Genomic DNA, 14,747 nt, shown 5'->3' on the forward strand with positions numbered 1-14,747 from the left:
TTAGGATTAAAACTGGTCCTGGACTTAACAGGTAGAAGGATTAAAGTCCAAGGATTATATTAGGATAAGTCATCTCGTCTAATTATCTCGGAAAAACTGTCAAAAATCTAAATTTTCACCCAGAAAAATAAAATTAAATCAAGTGAAAAATTTTTTTTATAATTTAATTTATTAAATATTTTTTAACATTCGATTAATATTTATTCTATTTAATTAATATTAAATAAAAACAAATCTTTTTATCGGTGTAAAAAAATTGAAAAGTTTTTCCGAGAAGAGAATCAACATGTGTTGTTAGTTCGCTCTGGAAAGACGTAACTCTTCGTTATATTAGGCAACCGGAAGCGACAGTAACCCTGGAAGACACGTTACATCGATCTGTAGCATGTGTCCTGCACGTAAGGCCCACATAACGCCAGGACAGTGAAATTGTGAGGGCCTGGACTATCTGGACACTCGAAATATCACGCAGAGTCTAACAAATGCCGAATGCGCTCCTAAAAGACGTGAATAATGTACTCAAATGTAAACCCAACTGGTTTCCTTTTTAGTGCATGCTCAACCAGACACGAGTTTTAAATTAAGGATAAAAGTCAAATTTTCTAAACGGGCTTACCACAGGGGTCCCGGTTGCTGTCTCGACTCCAACTCTTGCGTGGACTATCTTGAGTAAGATAAAAGAAAATTTATGACACAGTAAATTAATGAAAATTCGGAAAAAGTATTTATTTTTTAAGAAAAAAATAATTCTTTAAGCAACTTAAATATATTTTTTCGTAACATTAAAACCGGTTGTCCCTTTACTTAACTTACTTTATTTTTTTACACAGAAAGTGGGTTGATTTTGCCTAAGCGAGAATAGAGCACTGCCTCAAACGCTTCGCGCAATTGATATACAATTTTCTTAGTTTTTTTTTTTTTTTTTTTTTTTTTTTCGTTTAAAATAGAAAAATAAAAAAATTCTTCCGTTAACTACCGTGACACGAGTGATTTATCTTTAAACGCATTGGTTTTGTCCTCATTATGACCGTTGCCGGACAACCCTTACCTAACACAAGACTACAAAAAAATAGAATCGAACAAAAAAAAACATAAATATAAAAATATAAAAGAAGAAACTTGTATTGTCCACCGCAAATAGTGTTTTCAATTTAGATTCTAACAAGAATTCTCTCTCCGACCAAGAACTGAGATGATAAAAATTTTAAAGATTATGTAGAAGTTAAATAACATCAAACGGACCAAAGATTGCTTTTAATTCTTCGTACGTTTATTTATGAATGAAAATCACATAAAAAGTCCATTGAAAAAAGGCTATAAAAATCGAGTAACCTGAGCTACGAGATACGACAATAAAATCAAGGTTAATAAATTTTATTTTTCTTGGAAAATTATTTTTTCGAGGCCAGTTCGCTCTAACCGACACAATCCTTTTAAATAAAAAAATTTGGGTTGAAAATTTCTTTTTTTTTTTTTTTGTGAGTCTCTGTTAGTCATGGCGTGATCAGAGTGATTGTAAGAATCGGTAAATGTTTTTTTTATCTTTTATCGAAATTTTCTTAGGTAGGCCGCATAGTCACCGGATGTTGTTACAGATATAGAAAGGATAGTATTTTTAAGTCGTTAAAATTATAATTTATTCTTTAAGTTCACTAAATTATTTTTTTTTTAAATTTTAATTTGTTCAAATTTTCAAAAAAATTTTATAAGAATTTAGAAAAAAATTTTTAACAATTCAAAAAAAAATTTTTTTAAAATTTCCATTTTTTTTTTTTTTTAAATGTCATTTTTAAGACAAAAAAATTTTAAAGACTATTAGTAACCTTATTTATTTTTTTTTACACTGTCAAAAATATATTTGACGATTTTTAGGATTTATAGCGTCATCTGCTGGAAATTTTCTGAACTATTATAAGTGGTAAGATATGGTAAATTATTTTATAGAATTTTGTATTACCCACAGCTAAATAATTATTTTTTTCTGTATCTATGTTTAGTAAATAAAAAAATTTACAAATCAAATAATGGTAAGTATGGAGAAAAATTTTTTTACAATTAACAGATGGCAGTATAATTTAGGATAATACTCAGTATCATCTTAAAATTAATTTTTAATAAAATTTCCCATCAAAAAAAATTTTAAATAATATTTAACATATTATTAGACAGAACAAGTATTTATCGTATTAATTTGTCCAAAAAATTAAATAATGCCCCGAGGTTACAAAATTTTTAATAAAAAGATCATATTCCTGGATTTCAATGGCTACCCTGACCCATCAAATAAATTTTGTGTAAAAGAGTGCTACGCTGTGAGTTTATCATTTGAAGGATTTAATCCTTCAGTGGAAAAGCATTTTATTTTCATAGACGACCGCAACCATGCGCAGTGGCCAGAACGACTTCAAGATGGAGTCAAAGCTTACCTAAACCGCTTTGGTATTCCTCTGGAACTTGGAAAACACGTCCTCAACAAGCAATTACAGCATTTGAGAAAGTATTTAAAATCAGCTTTAGAGATTTATGTTGAAAATGATAGAAAAATGCAAGTACTGTACGCATTGCTTGGTAACGATTTGAATTTAAGAAGCTTGGAAAAATTAAATTATCGTCCAAGTATTGAAAGGGTAGCTTGCCAATGGCACACACTGAATCAGTGGAATAGGTGCTCGAAAACTCGGGCAATTTCTATGCTCTGGTGGTTTACGGAGTTTAAACGATTACCGGTAATTGGTAAAGTTGATAAACGGAAATTTGAAGGATTTGAAGTTTCTCCGGTTGATGAAACTCAGAGGCCGCTTAAGAAAAGGAAATATGTTCAATCATCATCAGCATCATCAGCATCATCAGTATCAGCATCATCAGCATCATCATCAGGATTATCGGAATTATTATTTCCAGATGATTAAATAAGAATAATAATTTAAAGATTGAAATTTAAAATATTAGAGATTTTTTTTTTACGTATAAAAATAATTTTGATTGAAAATTTGAAAAAAAAAATTATCAATGAAATTCTGTCAAATCAAAAAAATATTTATATTATTGAAAAATACAAATGAATCTTTGATCGATTAATTACTTGAAATATACGTCGCCTTGAACATTCAAAGTCACGCTCTGTAATCGATTCGTTCTCAAATTCCATACTTTTCATCACAATATGGTTACGGGCAACATGGTCAAAGTCCTGATAAAATATAACTTTATTACGATCGCAGACATAAAGATCGTAGTTTAAAGTTTTCTCTCTCTCTCTCTCGAGGAATTTATGAATTTGATTATCAATTGGATTAGTAGGATTGAAATTTTTATCCATAACAAATTCAATAGCAGACCTAATCGGCGATTAGGTAACTGTTTATTTTTTTATATTTAACATAACCCGGAATAACCCACGATATGAATATTAATTGAATATTAATGATTTTTTTATCTTTTATTTTTGAGAGTTTGTAAACATATTTACTGTCCTATTTTTATCAACTTAAATTATTAAATTAATGAAGTAGTGTTTACGACCTAAAATCATTCTATAAATTTAGTTTTTCTTAAAATTAAAGCAGATTCGACCAACCCATTCCCCTTTTAAATTCCCGTTTTAAATTTATATTTTATAAATGGCTATTTTTTAGTAATATTAAAAACATACTTAAATTAATTACCACAATTGTAAATTAATTATTTTGTGATAAATATACAAAATTGTCTTTTTGTAATAGCAAAAAATAATAATCGTGCTTAGTTAATGCAAATTAACGACAATTAATAAATTACCACTGAGATAAGATTTATCAGCTTATAAAAATTGTCACCAGACAAATTTAGCTTAGCACAGTGACTAATTGTGATAATTATCATGTACCAGTAAAAAGTGCGGCATAATAACTTACCAGTCGCTGTAGAAATCTAAGCACAGGTAGTCGTGAAAAAATAGTCGTAATTTGTTGCAAAAATGGAAGTAGATGAATCGGTTGGAATTCAACTTCCCATAGAAGTATGGGAGTCTATTTTACAAGAAATAGACGACCCGTTTGCGCTGATAAAGTGTCAGGAAATTAACGAAACTTTTTATTGGATTGTTAATAATCAAATTCCAAAATACGATTGGCGGCGCCGTGCGAAAAATTATATTCAAGACTTTTATTTGCACGAAGTGATGCACAAGTCTTCTCAAGATTTATATTTAAGCGAAGTGTTGAAAGTGGAAGATGGTCGGAAGTGGTTCGATATGTTCAGATCTTGGTTCAAGTGGAAAATGTTTGATCAAAAGAAAATTGCCGCTGCGCAGTTGATTCCTGCTTTTAAGACCGACACTTTTACTTGTTTTGATGTCTGGCGTAAGTTTTAATTTCTTTTTTTAATAATGAAATTTTTTAACATAAAGTTTAGTATTTTTTTGGAAATTAGAATTTTCAAATTTATATTCTGTTCAAAATTTTGGATATTTCTCAGAATAAAAAAAAAAAAGGGTGCGTATACTTATGTACACGTGTAAGAAGTTATACTTCTTTGGCATAATAATTTTAATAGTTTTTTAATACTTTTAACATTTAAAAAAAAAATAGTTTTTGATTGTATGGAAATAATTAATTACAATAAAATAATCCAAGACTGGAATAGGAGTTATTATAGTCAATAAAGTTCAGTTTACATTTGAAAAATTAAATAAATAAATATTTATTATTATTCTCTTACATTAAGTGTAACATAAATTCTATTATTATTCGAATGTTGTTTTTAAATTATGTTTATTATTATTAATTATTAATTATTTTATTATATTATTCACTCAATTTAATAATAAATATTAGAAATTAATATTTAAATTTGATGTTCAATTTTAATTTTTATCACAAATTTTTCACTTAATGTTTTATTAAATTTATTTCTTTTTTTTTTTTAAATATTAAATAATTAATAATAAATATTTAACGTTAATAATTTAATAATATTTAGTATGAATTATATTAAATAATAATTTTGTCATTTATATTACTAAATAATACATACAGATAGAGTTAATCTAAATTGTATTGGAGCACTTAGGAAGGTTGATGAGTACAGTTTTTTCACAAATATTTTCTAATATTAATTAGTATTGATTTAAATATTTAATTCAAATCACTTCTGATTATAACACGTGTTTTAAATGTAGAAACTCAAAGCATGTGGATAAATAATATAAATATAAATACACAGTGAACACAAGCGGCGTGTGTGCCAACATGCGCCACTAATAGAGGTTCTATTTATGTTTTGTTGGTAGCATTTTTTCCTCAACTTAATGAGCGATTTAGTGGGCAACTTCATTTCTGTTAATTTTGTGTCACGGTGTGCGCGCGCATCGTAAAATTTCACTCTCATCAATTTTTCATAACGCGCCTAAAGAAGTATAACTTGAAAAAATAAATTGAAATTTAATCTGTTGCTTCTGATAGTAACATGCTTTATCAAATTTTTTTGAATGTGTTTCTAGATGACATAGTAGTTGCTGGTACAAAATCCGGGATGATAGAAATCTTCAGCGTGACAGAAGACTTCACAACGTCTAAATATGATACTAAACGAGTTTTTAGGAAGTCGCATGGTCGTGAAGTGCGTCAAGTCCGACTTTGGAGTGCTAGTAAGTCGACGACAATTAAATAAACCGATTTTCTCACAGTTCAAGGCATTGAACACAGTTTTATGAGCTCGTGAAAAAAACTTAAAACAGTAACTAATAAGACTAAAATTTTCATAAAAATTTTGAAAAAAAACATTTTTTCCAATTTTTTACGACCATTATATCTCACGAACGAATCAACCGATTTTGACCGGTCTGGTAGCAATCAACGTGATTTTGTTATGTTAAGAGCTGATTAATGTTTAAAATTGATCAGTTGAACCGTTCAGAAGATTTTTCAAAAAAATGAATTTTTGGAAATTTTATTTTTTGAGATTTCTCAAAATTTATCGACTCAAAAAGAGCCTACTCAAAAATACAGCGGTTAGAAAGTGGTAAAATAGTCTAAAAATTAATTTTTATAACAAATTCGAGAACCAAATTTTAAAAATCTGTTCTCGGAATTTTTTTTTTTGGCGTTTTAAAAAGCAAATTAAATTAAATATAATTGATTTTTGTCTTCTAAAAATCAAATTAAAATTTTCTAAATTAATTTCCAGGCAATAGTGTTGTATTTGCGATTTCATTATCAGTAGACAACTTAGTTAAATTTTGGAACCTTGAAACTGAACAAGAAATTACTCCCAACACTATCTACGCTGATCAAATTTGGTACATATAAATTTCCTGCTATCTTTTGTAACTGTAATAAGTTACAATCATAAAAATAAATAATTGTGATTATTATTTCCTCTAGTTCAAGTACAATGCACAATTGTTTTACCGCATTAAGAGAAAACATTACAGAATATTACTACAATCAAAAATCTAACCAAGTGACATGCGGAGTTAAGATAGAGCTTGATTGCGAACACGATACTCTTCTTACTTTGTTGTCATTGCATACCAAGGTAGCCCCAATTAATTATTAATCTGTCAGCTAGTCCATTTTTAATTAATAAAAGTCAGTAATATAAATTGTCAATTTTTTAGCCGGTTATAGTTGCAACAAACAAATTCGGGATCTTAAAAACTCACAATGTGTCGGAGCCATTTCTTTCAAGAGAAAAACACCACTTCCAGGTTACTCAGACCTATGGCGGCAAGCCGCTGAGTTTAGCAATGATACAAAAAAAGAAATTCTTGGTTACTTTCCGCAATGCTGTTATTGGCATCAGTGGTTCGTATTTTTCTAGTAATTTTGTCGAAAATTAAAAAGAAAATTACGACACTAGTTTTATATTACAGATTCTGAGCTTCTAATTCATGCAAGTGGGACTGACTGGAAATTATTCTCACAATTTGGGCCCAGAAGCTTGAAGTCAGTTAAGACTCACGGGAATAATTTATTCCTTGGGTTTTCTTCAGGTAATTATGATTAAAAGGATTAAAAAGTAAAAATTTTATCAACCAGATAGTTATGTATACAAAATATCCCCGACAATTAATACCAAACAGACAAAATTTATTAATAAAACTGTAAATAACAGATATTTTTGAAAACTATAATGAATTCGAAGGATAATTTGTCAGGGATATTTTTTTGGGGGATATTTTGTCGAGGATCAATAAGCTTGATACCACATAAGATATTATTCCTAAAAATTTATGGAATTATTTACGATACGGATTGTAAAAACGATTACTATAAGCTAAAAAATTTTTGATTTGCAGGTCGAATTAGAGTGATTAACTACAAAAATATCACATTTTTATTCAAATATAACTACCGTTCCATTGATGACAACGAAATAACCGTCAGTACGTCTTCTGCCGTTAACGATATTGTTCTTTCGGAGTTTCAAACAAATTCTTACGTGTTTACACTAGCAAGTGATCAGAGTCTTTATATAGCGTCTTTGCCGATTGACAATACAAGTATTGCTCACGGATCACTTGAATCTTAATTCTGTTTTACGAAAACAATTTGATGTCAATTTATGTAAGCAATTTGGTGGCAATTTGTGTAAGCAATTTTAAATCAATTTACGAAACGCTCGAAATTCAAGCCTCTAGACTAGAAGACCCCTTTACCGCTAATTTTCCATCAATATGTGCTGTATTTTCCATCAAAATTATTTTGCAATTTGACATCTATCTGATGATTAGATTTTCTTTTAGTCAAAAAATCATTGAAAAATTTTTAAAACTTCTGAATTGACATCTATCGTTAGATAGTACTTTCCATCAATCGGTAATCAAGATTTTTTTATTATCACGGCTCATACATTAGTACTTACCTTCAGTTAAAATATTAGATAAGCCCTTAATTTTTTTTAGTTAAGTTATCTACAAGTTACTCTACAATTTGACGTCAAAACTTGCAGTGCAAGTTCTAAACTTAACCAATCAAAGAATTTTCATTCAAAAATCATCAGATAAATGCTTTAATTTAAATTTGCAGCTTGCATAAAATTACCGTGCAAATTGACATCATTTTGCTACCCAAAATAAAAAACAATTCAACTTTGATTAAAAATTTTATTCAATATAAAAAGTAATAAATAATTTTGTCAATTAAATACAATAAATAAATAAAACATAAATAATACTGTATAAATACCCCATTTGTCTTTAAAATTAATAAATTAATAAATTAATAAATTAATAAATAAATAACCTAATAACAATCACTATTTTTTTTTTAGAGCTATTTGGCACGAATTACAAACATATTATCACCCAAGAAATTCGCTATCTAATGAAATTTAAATGTGCAAACACAACAAGTGAGTTGCGAGATTAGCTGCGGTATTCCCTGACTATACATAGCGATGGCGCTAATCATCTTATCTTAAATAGTCAATGACTTCACGTTTATATTTTCTCACTGTTTGCGATGTCAATTGACAATATTTAAATCCAAAAATTTTCTTATCAAAAATAGAGAGACAAAATTGACTATTATTTAAAACAAGCATTAGTTAGCCTGATGATCAAAAACAAGCTTCCAAGCGTGCAAATAATTTTTGTATTTAAGCATAACTCCCCAATCCCTGACAAGTCGTATCGTCTCGTCATTAGGAGCTCTTTCTTCCGGGGACATAATGTCTCTGTTAATTCTCTCGGGAATTTCTAAATCTCCAAAATTGGCAATGCTGCTTTCAATTTCACACAGCATCATACGTAAGTAAATTTTGGTCCTCTTGAAGGCTTCGCTGATTCTGACTGTAGGCTCGTCTTGCTGCATCTGGTCGATCGCCACGGAAAATTTCTGCAAATCAACGTGCAGTTTTGGCAAGTGGCTGATAATCTGCAATAAGAGAAATTAATTTTTTAATGATTTAGCGACCTAAATACCAATTAAAATTTTTTTTTTACTAATCGCTTTATTAACACTAATTCTAAAAATAAAAAAAAAATTTCCAAAGCCAAAAGGGCGTATGTTTTAACTCATACGCCCTTTTAGCTTTAGGACATTGAAAATTTAGTGACCTAAAGCCAAAAGGGCGCATAATTTTTTTTTGCCGATTGCTTTGAATTGTCATTTATATGTTACTAATTTTGCTGCAGAATTTAAAATATATATTGATTATTTAAATTACAAATAGGTATTTTTAAAGATTATGAAGGTAAAAGACCCAGTTATTGACACTTGCAATTTTATTTTAATTAAAAAAAAAAAAAAAAAAAAAAAAAAAAAAAAACAAATTAACTCTAATAAATTAATAAATATAATTTTTGAATTATAAATTCTAAAAAAAATTGCTTTTTTTGAGAACATTTGATTTTTTTAATTAGAATAAAATTGCAAGTGTCAAACAACTAGGCCAGTGTCAATAACTGGCTCTTTTACCTTATTACAATTTTAATACGAATTCTGTTTATAATTTTAATTGAATTGAAAAAGAAAAAAAAAAAAACAGTTGCGATATCTAACATGGTTGGTGAGTCAAAGGCGCGAAATTCAACAATATTAAATCATCTGGATTTATTTTTTATATTTAAATTTTATATTTCAGAGCAAAATTGAAAGTTTTTTAAACGCCCTTTTGGCTTTAGGCTAAACATTTTTCTAAAACCAAAAGGGCGTGTGTTTTTTTATATGCCCTTTTGGCATTAGTACGTCGAAAAAAATTTTTTTCCAAATCTTTACGTTTTGAGCAGTTCTAAGTTGAATGGCGAAAAAAAATTTTTTTTACGCCCTTTTGGCATTAATTCCTATCTAGCTGATTTAATACGCCCTTTTGGCATTTAGGTCGCGAATATTAATCAACGTTATCGGTGAAAAAAAGTTTTGACAAGCTCATGATTGCACAGTCATACGACCCGGCGAGTATGAGTTATTCAGCTTAACTACGCTCAGAATGAGTCGTCTCCGCGTATCAAGCTAGCTATGGAACGACCACCCGGCTCCTGCTTGCCTGGTACGTTATAATAATTACTGTCTCATTAAATTTTGTTATTTAACATTAATCGATTGTCAATTTGAGTTACTGATTCAACCGTTTATTTCATTTTAATTTACATCTATTTCAGTGTTATGTTCTCACACTTTTTTAGGAGATTGTTATTATTACTTGATCAGACTAACCGTTCATTAGTGCTGTTATTATTGTTATTATTGTCAGTGGTGGAATATTCATGAATCATCACTGTGTTCATTCACGAGGGGAGTTTATTTACTTTGTACTCCGTAAATTAAGTTATTATAGTGATCTGTTAATTTGGTGGACAAGTTTGTGCTTCTATGTCTATTTAATTCAATTAAAAAATTATTTTGAAAACATTAGTTGCTTGGTAATTGAAAAAAAAAATTTTTTTTTGCACTTTAGATGATTAAAAAAAATTTATTTGAATTTTAAAAAATTAATTTTCTTTTTTTTTAATAATTATTTTAGAATTGTTTGTCGTTAGAGCGGCAATTAATGACACTCATTTAATTCTAATTAATTGATTTTTTAGTTAAATTTTTTTTTCATCTCTTAAATTTATTAACTCAAATTTAAATGAATTTTTTTAAAATTTTATTAAATAATTATTAAATTAATAAATCAAAAATTTCTTTTGAAAATTAAAATTGAAGATTAATTTCTCGGTAACTAAAAAAAAATTTTTTTTACAATACATATGTAAATAAAAAAATTAATTTGAATTTTAAAAACTAATTTTTTTTAAAGTCAATATTAATTGATCTATTTTTTAATAAGACTTTAAAAAAAATTAGTTTTTAATTCTAAAATAGATTAATTTAAATTTAAATAATTAAATAAATTTTTTAGAAATTTTATCGAGATATTTTTTAATTTTAGAAAGAAAGTGTAATTTTTTTTTTAATTTAATTAAATTTAAAAATTTTTTCAATAATTATTAAATTAATATTTACAAGTCTGGAAAAATTTTAAATTATTAAAAATTAAGAATTTTTTTTTTAATTTTCAATTTTTATAAAATAATTAAAAAAAAAAATTAAACTTGAAAAAATTGAATAATTCTCAAAAAAAAAAAAAAAAAAAAAAAAAAAACCCCTAAAAATTACCGTTTGCGAAGATCTATCAGTCAGCCTCTTAACAATCTTGACCTCTTTCTTCCCGGGCACCCAATTGGGAATAAACTGATGTTCCTTGGGCCCAACTTTGACATTTTCATACAAATACTCATAATTATGATGCAAGTAATCCGAGAGTGCATTTTGATGTTGATTCTTAATTCTCTCCAAACTAGCCTCAACCTCCTGTTCACTCACACCGCTTATCACATTATCAGTCACGGGTTCGCCACAGGGCACAAACCAAAAGGGTAACTGCTGGTAGTGCCTTCTAAAGCGCAAAGGTACTGCAAAGATGCCCCCAAAGCAGATAAAGAAGATAAACACTTTTCCGGTGGACATTTTTCGTTGCTTAAAATTACAAAAACAATAATAATAATAATAATAATAATAATAATAATAATAATAATAATTAAGTAACCAAACAAGTACTTCTCGACGGCGATCGTATACTGAGATTGTCGCACCCCTGCGCTTCCTCATTTATATATGCGATAGAGTAAACAATATCATACGTACGTAGACGTTCATCGACGTCTCGTCATGAATGCTACTACAGGGGAGGGAGATAGACGTGTTTTAACGCGAGTAAAATGGGCCACGTCATACCAAACTATTTTTTTTTCGAGATATTTAATGTAGATTAGAATTATCTATTTTAATCGTATTTCGTATCAATTGATATTTATTTCCCATTATAAGATCGCAAAAATCCGGTGTTTGATGTTTGAACCCTGCTTCTGTCAACGGGATGTACTACGTCACGCTTTATCAACCTTATCAAGCCACACTCGACGATATCCCACTTGAATGAAATCAATCATTGCCTAAAATCCCTCAAGACTGTTTATAATTACAGTTTTATTTTATTAATTGTGATGATGACGTGCCGAGCTATGAGTATTGTCTCGAGAATGTCAGGTTGATAACACGAGAATCGGATAATAGATACTGTAAGCATCACTACCCGGATTAGCTAATATTTTGTAATAGTGCTTTGATTATTACCGATTAGATGCTTGTTATCACTTTTGTCGGTGATTTTTTTTTTTTAAGATCTTACATTGCAATTTTTTTTTTAAATTGGAGAGGGGATGTTTGTTCAATGATTCAGCTGGAAATACCTTGCCATTTACTATCTTTAGATCGATGATCCAAATCTGTGGATATACAATTTTAATCGATTAATTTATATAAATTTTTTAGAACGGATCTAAGGAACGGGTGGATTATTAACAGTGCAATTTTAATCGGTGACTAAGAAATCGAGATTTTGATTTTGATTAGTGATGGTCATTATTTAATTTTTTTTTATATTGGTAAGTAATTCTTATTTAATTGATTTAATTTTTATAAAAAAAAAATATTGTACAAGTTTTTTTTTTTTTTTGGGTTTTATAATTTATAAAGTATACGGAAAATAAAATACAGGAAATACAATGTAGGAAAAAATTACAAATTTTAGATTGAAAGTCGTCCGGGATATTTAAATATCTTTATTTTGATAATTTTACAATTTTTAAATTTATAATTCATCGTAAAATAGTCAATTTAAATTCTTAGCATGTAAATCTTAAAATTTTTAATTATTAAAATTACTGAACAGTTAATGCAAGCTATTTAGGCTTTAAATGATCGGTAAGTCACAAAATAATTATTATTGGAGGTAATTTAGTTAATTTAATTAACTGCGCTGAATATTGTCTGGAAAATTTTTGAATTTTTTTATTGAGAAAAGAAATTTGATAAAAATTCCATGTGCAATTTTAAAAAAATATTTTTTTAGATTTTTATTGATTCAAAAATCAAAAATTCTTAAATTTTTACTAATTTTAGTATTAAAATTCTTCAAAATAATTTATTTGATTCTAATAAATTTTTTTTCTGTCTAAAAATAATTTTTACGCTTAAAATAGTAAAAAAAATTTTGTTGAAACAAAAAAAAAATATTTTTTGAGTTAAATTTAGACTTTAGAAAAATTTTGACCAAAATTAGTGTCAATTTATTTATTTATCTTTATAAATATCAATGTAATTAAATTTCAAATATTAATCTTGTGGGGGTCATATCTTCCACCACTCTTTTGTAATTTAACTCAATTATTATTATTTATAATTATTAATATTAATTTATTATCATTTATGATTATTAATATTATTTAATTATTATTTATATTTAGTAACATTATTTAGTTAATAATTATTATTATCATTATATTATTTAGTTATCATCATTTATAATTGTTTAATCATCACTATTTGTTAATTATAGTGCATTAAATAATATAGTTAATATTTTATTATTTAAGTTGAAGTTTTTCTACAACGCTATTAAGTTGGAAAAGCGTAAGTTTTATCGCATTACCATAAATTATACCGGATTATAATTTACTTGGTGATGCCAAGCAGATATATATTTCCTCGTCTGCTACAAGGACATTTTGGGAAATTTTATTTTATTGTAATTGCATTGCAAGTAATAAAATTCACATCCACTGCTGACGAGACCCTAATAAAAGTATTGTATTGGGATTAAAAATATGTATAAGGTTGTTTGTAAGAAATTTAAGGGTTTTTCCCAAACCTTCCCCAAATTATTAATTGTCAACAAAAAAACCGAGATGATGTCATGGATAAAAAAAAATTATATTCTTTATCAAATACACAGCAATTAAAATAAAATTACAAGCTCATTTGCCAATTTATAGCACCTATTAAACTTATTAAACTTATTTAAAAAAAAAAAAGAGTTAATCCTGGAAACCCATGAGCTTCACCTCGTATCTTAAGTTACACGCGTGTATTAATAGTTAGATTTATTTAAATAAAACTTATTAAACTTAAACTTATTAAATATTTATATTCGCTCACTGGCTAGCCCGTACTTCCCAAAATCTATTTAATTAATAAAATAAATAACATATTTTAAAAATTCTTTCAAAATTTTTACTCCAAAAATTTTCTACTTATCTAAGATAAAAAAATTCTATTGACATTATATTATTTAAAAATTACTTGTCGTTGCATCATAAACCAGTACGTTAATTCCGATAAAATTCAATAATATAAAAAAAAAAAAATTGATAAGAATAAACAATCAATTTTTCTTGACAGGCTAAAAAATTTTTTTTTATAAACCGACCAATTACGACAAATTTGAATATGATTAAATTAATTAATGATAACTTCTGATATTATAAATTCACTTATCTACAAATTAGTCAAGTCTAAACTTGCTAATTCGATGTACTTAAACTTTGTATGTTTGCTTGTACAACTGATAAAACTAAAAAAGTTTCTTATCAAATTCCGCTCTTAAAAGAATCTAATTATCACGTTAAATTTCGCCCTTAGGCTTATTAAAATTAAATAGTCCATTTTTAATTCGAAATTAGTCGCTAATTTTTTTCTACAAAAATCAGAATTTAAAAAGTGCAAAAAAAAAAATTATTTGACGGAAATGAGAGTTAACAGATAACGATATTTAATTGCATGTACCAGGCAGCTATAAAGCGACAAGTGACTTCAATAGATGTTTCTTTACTTTGTCAATATCGCACCAATTAGGAGTCAGAGACCTGCGCGATAATAATTAATAAATAGTAAAAATTTTTTTTGCGGAAAAATTTTATAAAATTTTATTAAATTAAATTA

General features: G+C 27.3%; 2 protein-coding genes across 2 annotated transcripts; one reads left to right on the forward strand and one right to left on the reverse strand.

Moving 5' to 3' along the window:
* The first annotated feature begins 3,766 nt into the window (after positions 1–3,766).
* Positions 3,767–8,154, forward strand: LOC141533636 (uncharacterized). The gene is made up of 7 exons (XM_074252628.1): positions 3,767–4,340; positions 5,480–5,626; positions 6,166–6,277; positions 6,363–6,516; positions 6,599–6,785; positions 6,854–6,973; positions 7,280–8,154. The coding sequence occupies exons 1-7, from the start codon at positions 3,956–3,958 to the stop codon at positions 7,510–7,512; spliced, it is 1,338 nt and encodes a 445-aa protein (XP_074108729.1). The 5' UTR covers positions 3,767–3,955; the 3' UTR covers positions 7,513–8,154.
* Positions 8,155–8,262: 108 nt separating this feature from the next.
* LOC141533637 (uncharacterized) lies at positions 8,263–11,624 on the reverse strand. Its single transcript, XM_074252629.1, has 3 exons — positions 11,526–11,624; positions 11,085–11,444; positions 8,263–8,858 (listed from the first exon to the last, which is right to left on the reverse strand). The coding sequence occupies exons 1-3, from the start codon at positions 11,574–11,576 to the stop codon at positions 8,526–8,528; spliced, it is 744 nt and encodes a 247-aa protein (XP_074108730.1). The 5' UTR covers positions 11,577–11,624; the 3' UTR covers positions 8,263–8,525.
* Positions 11,625–14,747: the final 3,123 nt, after the last annotated feature.

Source organism: Cotesia typhae, unplaced genomic scaffold, assembly GCF_013202065.1.
Source record: "Cotesia typhae breed Kobodo isofemale line unplaced genomic scaffold, CoteBio_Ctyphae scaffold_121, whole genome shotgun sequence".
NCBI classification, from domain to species: Eukaryota; Metazoa; Arthropoda; class Insecta; order Hymenoptera; family Braconidae; genus Cotesia; species Cotesia typhae.